The 20456-nt window shown below is 42.3% G+C and overlaps 1 protein-coding gene across 6 annotated transcripts in view; it reads right to left on the bottom strand.

The window, feature by feature from the left end:
* The window catches only part of RFX4 (regulatory factor X4), a 162272-nt gene that overhangs the window by 55260 nt on the left and 86556 nt on the right, over positions 1 to 20456 (bottom strand). For all 6 annotated transcript variants that reach the window (XM_047740525.1, XM_047740527.1, XM_047740528.1 and 3 more), the window contains 3 exons: positions 20129 to 20342; positions 18430 to 18507; positions 11794 to 11957 (listed from right to left, as the gene is read on the bottom strand). In XM_047740525.1, the coding sequence (XP_047596481.1) occupies positions 11794 to 11957; positions 18430 to 18507; positions 20129 to 20342 (456 nt within the window). The remainder of the gene's footprint in view (positions 1 to 11793; positions 11958 to 18429; positions 18508 to 20128; positions 20343 to 20456) is intronic.

Here is a 20456-nt window from a genome sequence, read left to right as displayed (position 1 = left end):
GAAAAAAGAGAGAAGACTCAATAAAATCAGAACTGAAAGTACTGACATCACAGAAAAAAATTATGAGAAATTATTACAAAAAATTATACACCAACAAATTGGAAACCTAGTAGAAAAATGGACAAATTCCTACAAACATATAACCTTCGTAGCCTGAGTCAGAAAGCAACAGAAAATCTGAACAGATGGATTACTAGTAACAAAATTGATCAGTAATTAAAAAAAACACTCAATAAACAAAAGTCCAAAGCTTTACAGGTTGAGTTCAACCAAACATTAACCAAAGAAAAGTTAATACTTACTATTCTCAAACTTTTCCCAAAAACAGAAGAGAAAGGAAAGCTTCTAAATTCATTCTATAAGGCCAGCATTACCCTGATATTAAAACCAAAGACATTACCAGAAAAAGAAAAATACAGGCCAATATCCCTGATGAACACAGATGCAAAAACCCTCAACAAAATATTAGCAAACTGCATTCAACAATACATTACAAGGATTGTTCACCAGGATCGACAGGGATTTATTGCCAAGATGTTCATTTAACACAAATCAATCAAAATGATACATCACGTTAACAAAATGAAGGATGGATAGATGCAGAAAAAGCACTTGACAAAATTCAACATCAGTTCATAATAAAAGCTATCAACAAAGTGGGTTTAGAGGGAACATACATTGACATAATAAAGGTTATATATGACCATTCCATACCTAACATCATATTCAAAAGTGAAAAACTGAAAGCTACTCCTCTAAAATCAGGAACAAGACAAGGATGTTCACTCTCACCAACTTTTATTCAATCGAGTACTGGACATCCTCACTAGCCAAAGCAATCAGACAAGAGAAAGAATTAAAAGGCATCCAAACTGGTAGAGTAGAAGTAAAACTGTCCCATTTGCAGATGAAATGATACTATATATAGAAAACCCTAAAGAGTCCACCATAAAACTATTAGAGCTAATAATAAGTGAATTCAGTGAGGTTACAGGACACAAAATAAATATACAGAAATCTGTTGTATTTCTATACACTAATAATGAAGTCCCAGAAAAAGACTAAGAGAACAATCCCATTTACACCTGCACCAAAAAGAATAAAATACCTAGGAATAAACTTTAACCAAGGTGGTGGAGGGCCTGTACTCTGAAAACTATAAAACACTGATGAAAAAAACAGAACACAACATAAACTAATATAAAGAAATACATGCTTATGGATTGGAGGAACTAATATTGTTAAAATGGGCCTACTATCCAAAGCAATCTATAGATTCAATGCAATCACTCTTAAAATACCAATAGTATTTTTCAGAGAACTGAAACAAATAATCCTAAAATTTATATGGGAACACAAAGTATCCCAAATAGCCAAAGCAATCTTGAGAAAGAACAAAGATAGCACAATCCCAGATTTTAAGATATACTACACAAAGCTAAAGTAATCAAAACAGTAAAGTGCTGGGACAAAATGGACATACAGATCGCTGGAACAGGATAGAGAGTTGGAAATAATGCCATGCTCATATGGTCAATTTATCGATGGCAAAGGAGGCAAGAATATACAATGGGCAAAAGACAGTCTTTGAACAAATGGTGTTGGGAAAACAAGATAAAAACACACCCACAAACCCCCTCAAAATAAGACATAAATATGAGACCTGAAACCATAAAACTCCTAAGAGAGAAAACCTAGGCAGTAAGCTCTTGGACATTGGTCTTAGTAATACATTTATGGACATGTCTCCTCAGGCAAGGGAAGCAAAAGCAAAAATAAACTATTATATATCTGTATCTATATATGGATACATGTAACAAAATCTATATATATAATATAAATTTTATAATATATATAATATAATTTTTATAAAAAAGAAGCTTTTGCACAGTAAAGGAAACCATCAACATAACAAAAAGGCAACCTACTGAATGGAAGGAGATATTTGCAAATGATATCTCAATAAGAGGTTGTCCAAAATATATGAAGAACATATACAACTCAACAACAAAAAAACAGGTAATCAAATTAAAAATAAGCAGAGATCTTCAACAGACATTTTTCAAAGAAGACATACAGATGGCAAACAGACACAGGAAAAGATGCTCAACATTACTCATCACCAGGGAAATGCAAATCAAAACCACAATGAGATGTTACCTTACACCAATCACAATGGCTAGTATCAAAAAGCAAAAACTACTAAGTGTTGGTGAAGATATGGAGGAAAGGGGATCCTCCGCCCTGTTGGTGAGAATGTAAATTAATCCAATCACTGTGGAAAACAGTATGGAAGTTCCTTGGAAAATTCCAAATAGAAATACCATACAATTCAGGGGCACCTGGGTGGCTCAGTGGGTTAAAGCCTCTGCCTTCCGCTCAGGTCATGATCCCTGGGTCCTGCATCAGGCTCTCTGCTCAGCAGGGAGCCTGCTTCCCTTCCCCTCTCTCTGCCTGCCTATCTGTGATCTCTGTCTATCAAATAAATAAATAAAATCTTTAAAAAAAAAGAAATACCATACAATTCAGTAATTCCACTCTGGCTGTTGACTCAAAATCAAAACACTAACTTGAAAAGCTATGTGCATTCCTATATTCACTGCAGCATATTTACAATAGCTAAGATATGGAAGCAGCCCAAGTGTCCATCAATTAATAGATAAAGAAAATGTGGCATAGATACACAACAGAATATTACTTCACCATAAAATGAATGAGATTTTGCCATTTGCAACAAAATGCATGAACCTAGAAAGTATGTTAAGTGAAATAAATCAGACCAAAAAAACAAATGCCATAGGATTTCACCTATACGTGGATTCTAAAAACCAACCAAATGACCAAACAAAAAACCAGAAACAGACACATAAATACAGAGGACAAACTGGTAGTTGCCTGACGGAAGGGGGATAGGGAGGATGGGCAAAACAGGCGAAGGGAAATCATGACATACCAACTCCCAGTTTTAAAATAAGTAAGTCACAGGGACGAAGGGTACAGCATAGAGAATATAGTCAATATTATAATAATGTTGGATAGTGACAGATGGTAACTACCCTTACTGCAGTGAGTGCTGATAATGCATAGAATTTTCCAATCACGATGCTGTATGCCTGAAACCAATGTAACATTGTAGGTCAACTATACTCCAAAAATAAACATTTTGAAGATTTTTTTTTTTTTTTAATTCATCTGACAGACAGAGATCACAAGTAGGCAGAGAGGCAGGCAGAGAGAGAGGAGGAAGCAGGCTCCCCGCCGAGCAGAGAGCCCGATGCGGGGCTCAATCCCAGGACCCCGGGATCATGACCCGAGCCAAAGGCAGTGGCCTTAACCCACTGAGCCACTCAGGCGTCCCCCAAAAATAAACATTTTGAAAAGAGAAAGAGTCCATTCTCAAGAGATGAAGCAATCAAAAGAACCTATCAAACAAGGAATTTAAAATAACCGTAGTTAATATGCCAAAGGCTCTCATGGAAAAGATAAATAATAAGGATGAACAGATGAGGAATTTCAGGAGAAAGAGAAATAATAAAAATGAAACGTTAGAAATGAAAATAAAAACAAAACATGGCAAAAGAAATGAAGAATGCCATCAACAGCTTCATCAGTAAAGTTGACATATACTAGAAAAAAAGTCAGTAAGCTTGCAGATAGGCCAATAAAAAATGACCTAAACCAAACCACAAAAGGGCACCTGGGTGGCTCAGTGGGTTAAGCCTCTGCCTTCAGCTGAGGTCATGATCCCAGAGTCCTGAGATCGAGGCCCGCATCGGGCTCTCTGCTTGGCAGGGAGCCTGCTTCCTCCTCTCTCTCTGCCTGCCTCTCCGCCTACTTAAGATCTGTGTCTGCGTATCTACTTAAGATCTGTGTCTGTCAAATAAATAAATAAAATCTTTAAAAAAAAAACAAAACAGAGCCTCCAAGTAGTGGAACAGTATGGAAAGGTCTGACACGCACGTAACTGAAATAACAGAAGGAAGAGAGAGAGAGAGAAGACAGAGCAGAGGATAACGGCAAGGAGTTTTCCAAATATAATGGAACACATCAAAGCACAGATCCAGTTGAGAAAATCTCAAGCAGGATTAAAAACAAAACAAAACAAAACAACTAGACATGTCATATTCAAACAGCTAAAAACCAAAGATAGAGAAAATCTTGAAGGCAGCCGGGGGTGGGCGGGGGGTAAGGCACACTGTATACCGAGTAGAAAAGATGTGCAAACATGCAAGTCAGAAAAAAATGGATTAAAATCTGTAAAGTGCTGAAAACAAAACAAAACAAAACAGAAAACTTGTGAATCCAGAACACCACACCCACTGAAAGTATCTTTCAGAAATGAAAAAGATATAAAGACTTTTTTGGACCAACAAAAGCCACAATAATTCATTAGCACCAGACCGGCAATATGAGAGAAGTTTTAGAAGATTCTTCAGGCAGGGGATATGACAATATATCACAGAAACTGGGATTTTATGTAAAGAAACAAGGATCAAAAATCACTAGACTGAAGGTAAATTTTAAAGATTGTTTTCTATATCTTTAACCAGTCTACAGTACAGTTATCTAAAGCAAAAACAGTAACAACACATGTGAGTTTAGAGTATATACGAATCCAAAATATGTGACAGCAGCAGCATAAAAAATGAGAGGATGAATTGGGGGTAGACTGTTGTGAGGTCTCTACACAACGTGGGAAGCAACACGGTATCATCTGAAGGTAGGTTGCAAGTAAGGCAACCACTAAAAATTTTTTTGTAACAGGTATAAAGAACAGTCTGATTATGGAGATAAAATAGAGTGATACAAAAATTTAATCTAAAACTAGGCACAAAGAGAGGAAAAATGGATAAAAACAGAAGGAAGTAATAGAAAATAGTAGGGGACTCCTGGGTGGCTCAGTTGTTTGAAAGTCCGGCTCTTGGTTTTGGCTCGGATCATGATCTCATGGGTTGTGAGATCGGGCCCCATGTGGGGCTCTGTGCTCAGTGGGGAGTCTGCTGGAAAATTCCCTCCCTCTAAATTGCCTGGGTGACTCAGTTGGTTAAGTGTCTATCTTTGGCTCAGGTCATGATCTCAGGGTCCTGGGATCAAGCCCCACATTGGGCTCCCAGTTCAGCGGGAAGCCTGTTTCTCCTCTGTAGCCTGCTACTTTTCCTCCTTGTACTCTCTCTCTGTCAAATAAATGAATAAAATCTTAAAAAAAAAAACAAAAAGAAAAGAAAATTCTCTCTCTGTACACCTTCCCCCCATGTACTTGTGTTCTCTCTAAAATAAATAAACAAATCTTAAAAAAAAAAAAAAAAAAGAGAAGAGGGCTACCCAGATGGCTCAGTCGGTTAAGCATCTGCTTTGGTTCAGGTCATGACCCTGGAGTCCTAAGATCGAGGCCCACGTTGGGCTCCCGGCTCAGTGGGGTCTGCTTCTCCCTTTACCGCTGCCCCTCCCCCTGCTCATGCTCACTCACTCGCTTGTTCTCAAATAAATAAAATCTTAAAAAAAAAAGAAAACAACTAGTTAGAGGGAATTTTTTAATGAACTGTATCATTAATACTAAATGCACAGGTCTAGACATAGCAACTAGAAGTAGAAATTGTCAGATTGAATAAAAAATCAAGAGCTTACTATATTAGCTACATGAAATCTACTTTTTATGAAGATACAGGGTAACAGGGTGGAAAAGGATACGCCATGCAAACCCTGAACGATAAGGGGCTGGCAGTGGGAGGAAGAGGGGCATGAGAACATTTTTTAAAGTGGTGAAACTACATCTTGATTGTACAGTCGATACTTGAACAACATGGGTGTGAACTGTGTGAGCACACTTACACGGGAATTGTTTTTCAATAAATACTGCACTGTAAATGTATTTTTTCTTCTTCTTGATTTTTTTAAAAAGATTTTATTTGACAGATAGAGATCACAGGTAGGCAGAGAGACAGGCAGAGAGGAGGAAGCAGGCTCCCTGGTGAGCAGAGAGCCCGATGTGGGGCTCGATCCCAGGACCCTGGGATCATGACCTGAGCCGAAGGCAGAGGCTTTAACCCACTGAGCCACCCAGGCAACCCCCCTCATGATTTTCTTAACAGCATTTTCTTTTCTCTGGCTTACTCTATTGTAAGAATGCAGTATATAATACACGTAACATACAAAATCTGTGTCTTTGTTTCATGCCAGTTTATGTTATTGGTAAGACTTGTGGTCAACAGTCGGCTATCAGTCGTTAAGTTTTGGGGGAGTTGAAAGTTATACACAAATCTTCAACTGCACAGGGGTTTGGCACCCCCAATACCTGTGTTGTTCAAGGGTCAACTGTATACACTAAAAATGGCTAATGTTGATATATATAAAGTATACTTCAGTAAGCCTGAATTTTTAAAATAAAATAAAATAAAAAGCTATAAACATATATATAATAATATAAAATGAAATGATAGAACTAAGAACAAAAGTATCTGTTGTGTCAAGAAATGTAATTGTGCTAGACTTACCTAGCAAGAGAAAAGGTCAATTGAACCATGAAACAAATTCTAAATGGTTCTGCATAAGTAAGTTATAAAGGTCACAAATAAAAAGATGGGCAGGGTATTCAGGTATTCAAACAGATGAAAACAAAAAGAACATAGAGGTCTTGATCTTAATATCAGACAACCTAAATTCTGGGCCCAAAAATTGTGAATTAGACTTTATAATGTTAAGTGTAGCAAAAAAATAATGCTAGGAGTACAATTTACAATGAAGATGTTGCAATTCATAATGAAGGTATTACACTGAAGATAAGGCAACTAGAAATATCAAAACATCATACAACATAGCATCAACATTCAAAAACAAAAATTAAGGGAGATTCAAGATGAAATAGTTAAGACATATTAGTAATAAGTCTGAAACCTATTTACCTGTCTTGGTCCATAACAGTCCAAGTGGACAAGTACTAAGACAACAGAATAAATAACAATAATGTTGACCCAGATACAGATCTGTTGAGGTCTGTACTTTGAAGACAGACAGTGCTTCATTTTCCCAAGTGTCACAATATTGACCATGTATTAGAAAACACATAAAATATCAAAAGAAAAAACAGTTCAGAAAACAGTCATTAATCACAAGGCAATAAAAGCAAAGTGAATAACATAGCCAGAAAAAAATAGCTCCTAACAACTGTAAGTTTTTAAGGACTCTTAAAAAATTTTTTAGGGCAAAGAGGAGCTCCAAACCAAAGTTGTAAAATATCTAGGAAATAACAATGTTAAAATATTACATATCAAAACCAATGGGATGTAGCTCAAATAGTGCTCAAAGAAAAACTCAAGTCTGAAATATTTATGTTGTTAAACGAGGATGAAAGAAAGTAAGTAAATCAAGCGTCTATTTTTTTGGTCAGTTGGTTTGGATCACTAATGAGACAACAAACAATGTAGTGGGCACTCAATAAAGTATTTGTTGAATAAATGAAGAACAGAGTAAACTTAGGAAAGTCAAAGGGATGAGTTAAATAATTTGCTGTATTAGAAAAAAGAAAGAGTAATGGCACCAATAAATATATCCAAGAGCATGGGCCTTGAAAAAATGAAACCGGTAACTTAATCACAGAGAAGCAGCAGAAAGCCCAAGTACACCAACTGAAATGTATGAAAGCAGAAATATTGAGACACAGAGGAAACTCAATGAGACTACAAATCCACTATGCTCAACCCTCAGCAAATACATTTAAAGATCTAGAAGTGGATATTATGTAATTTACCAAAACTTACCTCAGAGAAGCAGAAAATCTAAACTAACCAATTACTATGGAAAAAGAAATAAGAACAATTTCAAAGACTTACTCCCACAAAACACCACACCCAGATGCCTTCAAAGGGGAATTAATTCTACATAGACTTCAAGAGCAAATAATTTTAATGCTATTTAAAGTGTGTCAGAGCACAGGGAAAAATGGGGGTGGGGAAAAGCTTCCAGATTTCTTTTATGAAGCAAGAATAACATTGATACCAACAACTAATGACAATTAAACACAAAAAGAAAATTGCAGACCAATCTCACTTTATGGCTTTGATGCAGAACCTCTAAATAAAACATTAACAAATAAAATCCTGTAGCACATTAAAGAAAATATACTATGAGTGAGTGGGGTTTATTCTAAGAATGCAAGAATGTTTCAGTATTAGGAGACAGATAATATAATAATTTCCACAGATGATGAAAACCACTGAATAATATTCAACAACATCCTTCACAAAACATTTAATTAAGAAAATACAGACCTTCCTTAACATGATAAGTATATCAATCTTAATTCAAAAGCCAGCACAATGTTTAATGCATTAACATTGCATTTTCATTCAAGTCAAGAACTTCAACATGTTCTTGAAGCATAAGCCAATGTAATTAGGTAAGAGAAATAAATGAGAGGTATAAAATTAGAAAAACAACAGTAAAACTATTTGTATTTATAGATAACAGGATTCTAAACATGGAAAATGTAAGAACCTGAAAAAAGAAATACAACAACAAGATAAGCTTGGCATAGCCAGCTCCAAATATAACACACAGACATCAATAGCTTTCATAGACATAAACCACCAACTATCAAGAGCTGTAGAGGAGAAAACTGCACTCACAATAGCAACAAATAGATAAATATCTAAGAATAAATTTTTTAAATGTGTAAGATTTATATGAAAAACATGTACAGGGGCGCCTGGGTGGCTCAGTGGGTTAAAGCCTCTACCTTCGGCTCAGGTCATGATCCCAGGGTCCTGGGATCCAGCCCCACATCAGGCTCTCTGCTCAGTAGGGAGCCTGCTTCCCCATCTCTCTCTCTGCCTACTTGTGATCTCTGTCTGTCAAAAAAATAAAATCTTTAAAGAAAAAAAAAGAAAGAAAAACATTTACAGTATTCCTACAGTCACAAAATGAAGATCAGAATAAATGTCAAGGCAAACCATGTTGTTAGGAATTCTCAGTATCATAAATACATAATTTTCCCTAAATTGGTCTCTAAATGTAATGTAATCCCAATAAGAATACATGTGTAAGTGTGATCTATGATCTATCGAAATAGGCAAACTGATGACAAGGTAGTTCATATGGAAATATAAGTGATAGTAATTGGAAAATTATTAAAAAAGGAAAGTAAGTATGAGGAGCTTGTCCTACTACATATTAAATATGTTTAAAAGCACAAAACTTGGGACGCCTGGGTGGCTCAGTGGGTTCGGCTCAGGTCATGACCCCAGGGTCCTGGGATCAAGTCCTACATTGGGTTCCTTGCTCGGCGGGGTGCCTGCTTCTCTCGTTGCCTCTGCCTGCCTGCCTCTCTGCCTGCTTGTGTGCTTTCTCTCTCTCTCTCTCTCTGGCAAATAAGTAAATAAATAAATAAATAAAAGCACAAAACTTAAAGCAGAGTGACCGTGGAACATGAATGCCGAGAAGTATCAATGGCATAGGATAGGAAGTCCAGAAACAACCCCAAATACATATAAAATTTACTATATAAAAAAAAGGGCATCTCCACTCCAAGAAAAGATGGAATAATTGGCATACGGTGCTGGGAGAACAGGAGAGCTGCTAAGGAGAAAACAAAGCCATACTTCTCATCTTACCCCAGGATGCATTCCAGATTGAACAAAAATTCAAAAGTACAGAATGAAACCATAAAGTTAGTGTGATAAACCATGGGAAAATTACTTAATCATTGGAATGGGGAGGACTTTTAAAGCTATGATACCAAATCCAAAAGCCATAAAGCAAGGACTGATAAATTCAACTACATAAATCTACTTCTGGGCGGCAAAGACAAAACAACGACAACAAAATGAGAAACTATTTGCAATTCAACAAGATAAATGGTTATTATACCTAATAAATAAACAGCTCCTGGGGATGCCTGGGTGGCTCAGTCAGTTAAGCGTCTGCCTTTGGCTCAAGTCATGGTCCCAGGGTCCTGAGATGGAGCCCCACATCGGGGCTCCCTGCTTGGTGGGGAGCCTGTTTCTCCCTTTCCCCCCTGCTCATGATCTCTCTTGCTTTCTCTCTCTCTCTCAAACAAATAAATAATATCTTTAAAAAAATAAAATCTCCTATAAATCAATGAGAAAACCATCAACCACCAAATAGAAAAATGATCAGAAGAGAACTGAGTGGTCACAGAAAGAAAACAGAAATTACTCTTAAAGATATGAACAGACACTCAACTTCACTCATAATAAAAGAAATGCCCATCAAAACTTCACTGAGAAAAGTTTAAATCATACATCCTTCCAACCAGAAATTCAGCCCTATAGGAACTTATTCTGCACACACATGTCTTCTAGTGGGATAAGTGGTACCCCCTCCCCGCTCCCCAGTATGTCCACCTGGAATGTGTGAAGGTGACCTTATTTGCAGTGTGATTAAATTAAAGGTCTTGAGATGAGATCTCGGATTAGCTGGGTAGGCCTTAAATCCAATGACAAGTGTCTTTATGCGAAAGAGAGAGACACATGGAGCGGGAGTGAATGTGAAGACAGAAGCAGAGACTGGAGGGAAGCATCTACAAGCCAAGGAACACCAAGGACTCTAGCCACCACGAGAGGCTGGGAGACAGGCACAGAGTACGTCTCTGGAAGGAACCAACACTGCCAACACCTTGATTCCAAAATCCTGGCCTCCAAAACCGTGAGGGAAGTCATGTCTGTTGTTTTAAGCCACCCGGTTTGTGCTACTTAAGTTGCTGTAGCCCTGGGAAAGCTAACGCACCCTGCCCCCTGAAAAAGAACGTACAGCATCCACCACAGCATTATTTGTAGTAAAACAAGGCTGGAAACATGAAGACAACTGATTGCATCCTGTCCAGTGGGAACAGTATGCAGGCACAAAAAAAGATCTCTTCACAGACTGATGTGAAATATTTTCTAACAGTCCTAATAGGAAATAGAGGCCTCTCAAAATAGGAGAGTTTATTTACAAGGGACAAGTCATGAAGGTGTCCATAGGCACGAAGGAGCCCATGATGGAGACTCTGCTGTGGTGTGGGGGTTAAGGGCAGCAGGCTCTCACCCATCCCATGTCCAAAGGACAAGCTTCCAACCTAAGCACAGGTACTCCAGGAGAATTTGAATCTGGTGGTATGGTGGTGGGGGTGTGTGGATGGCCACGGCCAGCCTGAGGTGACCTCCCAGGAGAGAGACGAGTCCGTCTCCTGACCTCCCTCTTCTCCCTCCCTCCTAGATACTATCTTCCCTTGAAGATAGGGAGAGGGAGCCTTGTGAGGTACTCTATTTGGTCCAGCCCCTGGGGAAGGGAGCAGTGTGGGGCATGGTGGGGAGTGATCTGGAGGTGCAAGGAAGCCCCAGCATAAGCTCCATGATTTTTTTTTTAAAGCAAAGTGCAGAATAGTATAAGAGAGTATATCACTGTTTCAGTGGGAAAGAAAAAAAGAGTATGATATATGCATCGGTTATGTACCCAGTAGATCTGGATGGACCCCCCTGAACCTCACTCCGCACCAAGAAAATGACTCAATTTGATGCTTTATGGAGAAGTGTGGGGTACCTAGGGAACAGGAGTTGGTAGGGAAAGACTTTTCACCATTTCCGCATTATACATTTTTTGAATTTTGAACCACACGAATGGTTCAAAATGTTCACATTTTTATTTATATTAAAAACTGTAAATCAAATTGAATTTTTAAAAGCCCAATGTCTGTGGTCTTTACAAGGGAGAGCACCAGACAGTGCATGATTACGTTCAGTGAGAGAGAGGCAGGAACAGCACGAGCTAAGGATGAGTCACAAGAAGAAGCGTGCCCACCTGTCAGGTAACGCCTGCAGCACGGTGGGCATCAGCACCCCCGAGATAGCTTTGTAGAGGATGGAGTCACACACGCCGACGATGTTCACCACCGTGGAGGAGCCCAGCACAGGCAGCATGTGGGGGGGCATTCCTTGCCAAAAGTGCAGAAGGAAACTTTGAACCTGTATCAACCCACAGAAAGGAGAACCATGAGGTTACGAGGCCCTTCCACCAAAGCCACGGGTTCCACCAGCCTGCAGTGGGGTCATCTGCTCCCCCTGCTGTGCAGGGGTGACCCCATCCCCAGCCCCATCCTCCCCCTGCCCATCTATGCATGCTTCCGGCTGCAGAACCACCTGACCTCCCAGCCTGGGGTCAAGTCTGTCCTGCCAGAGAGGAGTAGCACGGTAACCCATCCCCTCCTTCATGCTCACCGAGGTCCAGGGAAAGATTAAGGAAGGGAAGGTGCTCTTAACAAACAGAGCACCAGTGCTCACTATTCTTTGGGCCTATTGGGGCCCTTGGGTGTTCTGAAAAAAAAAAGGGAATGATGTGTGAGGTGCTGGTAAAAGGAATGTATCTGGAATATATCTTGAAATGTGTGTACCCAAACCAGAAGAAAGTGCAAAGACCTCTTCCTATCCAAATTCCTCCATCTCTCCAAAGAGCCCTGGCTGGCTATGGCCGCTATGGGATGCTAGATGGTAGTATGTGGGCAGTGAACCATGTGGGCACTCCCACCCCAGCCACTAGCACAGAACAGAAATACAAGCGGCACTGGAGAGAGCGTTATCAACATCATGGCAGGAGCTCTAGCTGTGCCATTGCTGAGGAAGTAGCAGAGCACATGTCTAAGGCAGACAACTCTTCAGTGGCCTGTACACCTCCATCTTCTCCCGTGTGAGCTGGAGGTCAAGGAGACAGCGGGGTGGGGGCCCGGAGTACAGGACAAGGTAAGGGAAGTGAAGGGAAACAGCAGAGATGGTTAACTAATGTACATAATAACATTAAAATACCTAGAATTTAAAAAAAAATACCTAGAGTTTAGCTAACACTGAGGAGTGTCTCATCTTGAAGACAGGGAACAAATGACTGAATTTTTGTGAATTCTCAGAGGCTCCACTTGGTTCCTGGACTAGAGTGTCCTCCTTTTCCCCACAGATGGGTTCTTTCAAACCCCCACATGTAGCATTACCCACATTCCTGGTTCCCTAAATCAACCCTGATCCAATGCAAAAGATAATTTGGTACCCTCCCCCTCCCTACCCCGTCTCATACTTTGGAGATGGGATTACTGTGGGCATCTGTTTTATTTATCAAGTCACTACGACAGACCAGGCACTTTGCATGGGTTCTCTCACTGAATACTTGTATTACTACAGCTGAGAATCCTTGCTCCCACTTTGCAGAGACATTAACTTATTTGTCCAAATCCAGACAGCATGTCAGGGAATGGATGAGATGGAGTCTGTCCACAGATCATTCCACAGATCAGTCTCGTGGCTAGTTTGTTCTTCTTATGGTAAAAGCTCTTCTACCCCATTCCTGACACCCACAGCTCTTCTTGGACTGCTGCCTGCTCCCCAGCTTTCTACCCCTGTCCTCATGACCCCTGTCCTCACGACTTGCAGTGTCCTTCAGGCCCCTCTCAGGGGTAGGGTCTCGCCTTCCTCTGACCAGGCTACCTCTGACTCCAGCCTGGTGACCTGAGTTCAGCCTCCTGTGGACAGACTTCCCTGACACCCATGGCCTGGCCTGGGTGGGAGGCTAATGGGATAAGGCATGGGGAGAAAGTACACTCCCCCCGCCCCGCGGACTTTGTAGGGGGCCCATGGTATTGAGCAAAACCATGATCAATGTGGTGAATGAAGTTTAGGTTTGTAAACTTGACACTTAAGTCAGTCCCCCTTATTCCATAACAGCAGAGTATTCAGGCAGACTAGAACTTAAAACAGAAAATGCAGATGAGTGAAGACTATCTTCCAGAGTTCCAGCCCAGGACCCACTACCAACCAGGGGTGTACTGTCTCTCAGCTTAGAGACAGGTAAGCTTCCTCACCTGTGAAATGGCAGTAAAGGTAGCACTTACAGCATAGGTTTTGGTAAAGATTCCTGTAAGTACCTATGTTAATGCTTGGCACATGGTAGATGCTTACTAAAGGTTAGTGGCAGTGGTGATTACATCACGCAGACACAGCCACTACTGGCCCCAAGAAATCCACAGGCTCCCCTAAGCTTTGTGATACCTTGCCTAAGCTTCTGAGTGTCACCCAGCCAGGATGCCCACTGCAGCTCTGCTCACTTGTCAAGGCTCTTGCTCTGGCACGGGGATGGCCGGTGGCTAACTGCTGTTTGGCTTGAGCCTAGAGATGGCCAGGGCTCTTGGCTAAGGTGCTTTCTTTCTAGAGGACCCTCCACTGTTCCCTGAGGCCAGCTTGTCCCTGGGCATCGGGGTCCCCCCGGGTCCTACACCTCCCTGCCTGCCCTTCTAAAACTGCCTAGAAACCTCTGCCCAGGGGCGCCTGGGCGGCTCAGTGGGTTAAGCCTCTGCCTTCAGCTCAGGTCATGATCCCAGGGTCCTGGGATCCAGCCCCACATCGGGCTCTCTGCTCAGCAGGGAGCCTGCTTCCTCCTCTCTCTGCCTGCCTCTCTGCCTGTGATCTCTGTCTGTCCAATAAATAAATAAAATCTTAAAAAAAAAAAAAAGAAACCTGTGCCCAGTTGATTCCTATGATTTGGTAGATTCTGAATTCATCTGTCTTTCTTAGCTCTCCTTGCATACAGCCCTACTGCCTTTTTTTTTTTTTTTTTAAAATATGTGAGCAGTCAATTTCTAGCCAAAATTCTAGAAAAGATTAGTGGCTGTGTAGTTAAAACAAATCTGTGGGAAATCAGTCTTTAGCAGGCATCTGTCTGTTTTAATCCTGCTCAGCTTGCACAGGGAGCCCTGATCAGTCCTCAGTCTCCTGAGCAGCCTTTGGAGAGGGGGGTTGTTGGGACAGTTTTAACCTCCCTTTTTACCCTCCACGTTTTAGTCCATTTAACATCCTAAGGTACTCTTTCTTCAGAGTGAGGAGGAAAAGAAGAAGGGAGAACAGTGGAAAGCTCAAGAGCCTAGACTTGGAAGTTGGGTGTGAAGTGGACAGGCACAGTGTTACACAGGAGGGGGAGCAGGTGGGACCTCCCAGGATGCTGGGTATGAAGGGTAAGGGGAGGAGAAGCATTAAGATTCGTGGCTTGAATCATTGGGTGGGTTCTGAGAAGGGAAAAACAAGTTCAGGTGGAAAGTCAGAGCTCTGATTTGGCCACATTAAGTTGGACGTCAAGTCAACGGAGTCTGGAGCTCACGCAGAAATACCTCAATAGGAGACCTGTTGGCTTTTGTAAAATAGAGATCGCATCTACCCAGTACAGGACCCAGTAAGATCATGGAGGCAAAATGCCTGGTAGTGTGTAGGGATCTAACAAACAGAAAGAGGTTATCAGTCCGAAGGTAGGAGGTTTCCTTATTCCTTTTAAGAGGCGACATCGTCAGAGGCAAAGGATGGAAAAGCACAAGTTTTTTGGATTATCTACTCCTGTCCCCTGAACTCCCAGCCCTTCCCTTCTTGGCTCAGTGAAGCATCAGGAGAAGATTTCCTTAAGAATACCTATGTGGGTTTTCTATTTCTTTTCCATATCTGTTCTTTACTTCATCCTGAATATACTAGCACCTTCTGGAAACACATCTGATAACTTCGAGTCAGGGGTGCTTAGTTGCTACGGCATTGAAAGGATCTCAACAAAACATTAGCCACCAAAATATCTATCATTTCTTATGCTCTGATTTCAAAATCAGACACTTCCATGAATTCTTATGCAGATAAAATGATCATCTCCATTTTAGGGCCAAAGAAATAGAGGCTCAGAGGGATTAAGTACCTTGCTCAAGGTCACAGGCTGGTAAGTGGTGAATTGGGACTCAAACACAAGACTTCTGGACTTGACAGCTCTTTATGCAACATAGTTTGGAGAAGGCTTTGCAGGGAGTCCCCTCTGTGCAGACTGGGGCTCTCTGTACTTGCCTAATTGGGCTACAAGGCCGTGGCACTTTTACATCCCTCCACCCATCCATCCATGCTCTCATCTCCCCAACAAATATTTACTGAGAGCCTAAGAATATGGGTAACGTGGATACAGGAGCAAACAAGACAGACAAGGTCCCTGTCCTCAAGGTAGGAGACAAACAGTGAGTTAGCCAACAAGATAATTTAAGAATGTGATACCAGCATTAGTTATAATCTCAACCCTTAAAGATCTTGAAGACCTGAAGCAAACTGCAAGGTCAAGGTGTACCACATGCACCTACCATCCACTTACCCATGACTTTCCTCAGCTGTGGGAGAAAGCCATGCCCATCAAAAGGAAAATAACCCCCTTCACTCTTTTGTGGCTGGGTGAATGAACCACACTTTGATTACCCATTTTAAAAACAGCCACCAAATATCCCTGCCAAGGGCATGGAAAGAATATTGGACTGGAGGTGTCAGGTGACGAAAGAGTCAGCCATGACTTCGGCCCGAACCGAATGTGTGTCCTTGAGCCAGTCTTATAACTCTCTGGTTGACACACCCGACAAGCATTCATATGACCTTTTATAGTTTACAAAGGGTTTGTGCTAGGCATTGTCTCATCTTCACCTTCCAGGAACGCTCTGCATTAAAAAAGCAGGGATGATATTTTTACCTTTATTTCTAGGATAAACAATAACAGCCTTCACGGCAGAGCCTGGGCTCCGAGTCTGGCACTTTCCCCACAAGAGCACTCAGCCCCCTCAAGGTTTCCGCAGCCTTCACTGTATACTCCGCATCCTACTCCTGATGTGCATGCCTGTTTTCCCCCCTCTGGGCTGGGTCTTACTTCTTGCCCCATTCCTGAGACCTACCGCAGGAGCACGGCCCCGTTAAGTGCCCAGTAAGTGTTGGAATTAATGCTTGGAATTAAGTGTAGTGAGAGGATGAGTGTGAGTTTTGAGATGAATAAAGTCCATATGAATGTAAGGGGAGACGGTCTCTAGTTCTGTGGCTGGTACTTGTAGTGGAGAGGGACAGCTGGCCACTAGAGCTCCCCGAGCTCCTCTTCTGTGGGAGAGAAGGGCTGCCCAGTGAGGGCATCACGGTGGGGCCATGAGACCAGCTTCTGCCAATGGAACATGCGCAAAAATGATGCCTTTTATTTCCGGGCTGACAAGGTTAAGAAACGGGTATGTCTTCCCTGTAATCCTTCTCCCCATCTGTAGGCTGAACAATGAGGACGCCAAGGCTCTAAGGCAGCATGTGGCCACATAGTGGAAGGGGCCTGGGTCCCTCAACTACCCCCAGGAACCAGCCTGCCCCCTGTGAGCGTCCACGCTGGGTCGTGACACCAGTGGGAAATAAACTTCTAATGTATTAAGACTTGGGGTTATTAGCTACAGAAGCCAGTGTGGTCTGAACTGAGCATGAACCTTTATTTGCTCTCATCTCAGTGATCTTTGGGGTGTAAGACATAAATAGCCAAACCACAATAAGAGAGAAAGCAGTGATTTTTCTTTCTTTTTTTAAAAGAAGCCGCTTAAATGGCTGCTCAACGAATTGGGAGATTTCAACAATCTCATGAATGAAAGCCAAGAGCAGGAGTCCTTCTCTACCAGCACCCTGCTATCTCTTTGGACCCGTGAGCCAAGTGCCAGCTCGCAGGCGACCACCCACGCCCCGGTTACTGAGGGAACAGTCCGTGACCTTTCGCAAGTAAGCGCAGCGCTCAGTGAATGCTCACTGCGGTGAGCCGCGGGAGCAGAAAGGCACACGAATGTGCGGGAGAGAGCACTTTGTGCTCCACGCCATTTTGTACCCTCCCCTCTCCCACAGGGTGCACCCCAGCACCCTCCCCCGCCCTGAAACCCACACCAGGGAGTCTCCGGGATCTCATCCACCAATAGCTCCTGGTTTTTATAGCCCCACTGGAGCCTGCATCGTCCTCTAACTCAATGTCCACCACCTACGCCAGAGGGTGTGTGTGTGTGGGGGGGAGAGGGGGTTGGATTTTTTTTTTTTTTTTTTGCCTCAAGGCATTTTCTGGAATCAGAAAGGCCTCAGGTTTATGCGGTGAAACGTGTGGCTTCTTGCTGTCCCTCTGGAAGGCTTTCTTGGATGGCATTTTAGGCAAGAAGGTTTATTTTACGGTCTCTCTGGTTATGTAACTTGTCCTTCATCCTCTCCTGTTTCTACTCTCCATCCCTTAACTGTACTATTTTAAAATAAAAAGAAAATGGGGCCTCAGGAAAAAATTAAATCCAAAATATAGGAAAGCTTTCCTCCTGTGTCTCTGAACCTATAATACCGGGGATAACAGTAACCCTGCGAAACCGTCTTCCTCGTAAGCCAGTGGGGCAGGTGACAGTGCACGTGTCAGATCAAGGAGAGGGCCATGCCACCTGCTGTCCACACAGAAGATGTGTGAAATGGGGGTAAGGACAGCACCTGCTTCCCGGAGTCACCGGCAAGATGATGGGAGCTGACGCACCACAGGGGTTTCCAAAGGCCTGGCACCCGGTAGGGGCTCCCAAAACAGGAGCTCCTGCTACTATGATATTTCAATACAGAGTATTCTGTGGCTCAACCTTGACTGACCTACCTCATCGAAGTTGGCTCGTATTACAGTGTCCAGTATTCTCTGACAGTGTGTTCTGTACATCATAATAAAGGTAGAGACCTGTGGGGAGATGGGGGGTCAACAATAAAAGCATAATTAATAGACATTACCACTGTCTCCCCTTGGAATTTCAATTTTCAAGTCACTTATTCCCTGTTGAGGGGATGAAATCCACTTAACACCTACTCATCCTGTAAGACCCAAGTAAGTCTGATTTTCCTTTGTGGTGCTCTCTGGCCCTGGGGTCCCTCCTCTGTGCTTCTGGACATGTCTCTCCAGCAGAGCACCTGCCCTGGGATCCAGTGGAAAGCGTGGGTTTTTCTCTCTCTTCCGTTCCCCACACCTGAGACCATGGGCCCTGGGAATATTTAAATGGCATATTATTCATACTCGTGTATCTAGCACTTTGCACAGCACCTGGCCCACCACAGAGTTCAGTAGGACGTTATTAATCAGATTCTCCTCATCAGCTGAGATTCTGAAGAATTAAAACCCAATGAGTACTTAAAAGAAGGACGTTTGCCAAAAATCACAAAAAGACATTCAGAAATTTCCTGGAATCTGCTCAGTAGAAGAACAGCTCCAGATCTATTTATCCAAGAATTTTAAAGCTACAATATAGGAAGTTTATTGATTTAAAAAAAAAAAAAAAGCAACTTTGAGCGGAAAAAAGTTACTAGTTCTTAGATTTAAAGCATTTACAGATCCTCATTTTGCTCCAGAATGCAGACATGCATTCATTTTATGTAAACTTAGCCTGCTTGTGCACGGACATCCATCTCCCCACCTCGGCCATGAGACTCCTGGGAGCAGGACTCATGCCTCAGTTACAGTGTGTCCCAGCTCCCAGGGGGATCCGTAGACAGCAGACGCTCAGCATTTGCTAGTGCACTGGGCTGTGTCAAGATACGCAGGTGAGAGAGGTATGTCCAGGCATTTTCTCCAAATGCCCTATGACCCCAACTATCTGACTCACGGTACCCTATAAAGTTCTTCTTTGTCTATGGGACTATGATTTCACCACATCCTCTGCAGCACACGGGGACACCAACTCAATCCTATTAAAAAACCAATCTACAATCTAGAGCCAAAAGGGTTCTTCCTTCGTGACATGAGACAGTGTGGCATCATAGATGGGGAGGTAGGGAGGTTAGATAGGTAGATAAACTTTTTATTTTAGGAGAGTACTGAATTACAGGCAAGTTCTGAAAATAGTATGGGGAGCTCCCATATGCCTCACACCCATTAGTCCTATTGCTAACCTCTTACATTAGGGTGGTGCATTTCTTACAACTAATGAATAAATTCGGGTACATTATCATTAACTAAGGTCCATATTTTATGCCGATTTCTATCTCTATATGTTTTAAATTTTTTTTAGAGGGAGAGTGTAAGCATGTGAGTCGGGGGGGGGGGCAGCGATAGTGCAGAGGGAGAAGGGGAGAGAGAGAATCCTAAGCAGACTCCACGCCCACTGCAGAACCCGATGTGGGGCTCGATCCCATGACCCTGAGATCAAGACCTGAGCCAAAATCAAGAGTCTGAGCCACCCACGCACCCCTCTATCTTTATATTTTTAAACTCACCATTTTGCACTGAGAGGGAGAGAGGTTGTGTGTGTTGTGTGTGAGAGAGAGAAAGGGAAGCCACCCACTCCCAGCAACACCTCAGATATGGTCACCTTCTCCTCAGGCAGACTGGCTGGCAGATTTAGATCTTTGACATTTGGAAACTCTGGCAGCAGCGTTCCAAGTTTGGACCGGGGTGAATATGCCACCGTCTGTTTGCTCACTTCTTTCTTGCCCGTCTCGCTCACCCAGGCGGCTCCTTTCTTGGAATACATCACATCATAATACTGGGAGCTTTCCTTCACCGCAATGCCGTAGTAATGATACCTGGGCCAGAGAGGGAGGGGGAGGGAGAGAGAGAGAGAGAGACCCACATGTACTTTATCAAGTGCAGCTTCCAGAAAGGGGGTCCCCAAGGCCAAGGATGGCTGGGCCCACCCT

This window comes from Lutra lutra, chromosome 8 (assembly GCF_902655055.1).
Source record: "Lutra lutra chromosome 8, mLutLut1.2, whole genome shotgun sequence".
Lineage (NCBI taxonomy): Eukaryota > Metazoa > Chordata > Mammalia > Carnivora > Mustelidae > Lutra > Lutra lutra.
This window is presented reverse-complemented; position numbering and strand designations above follow the sequence as displayed.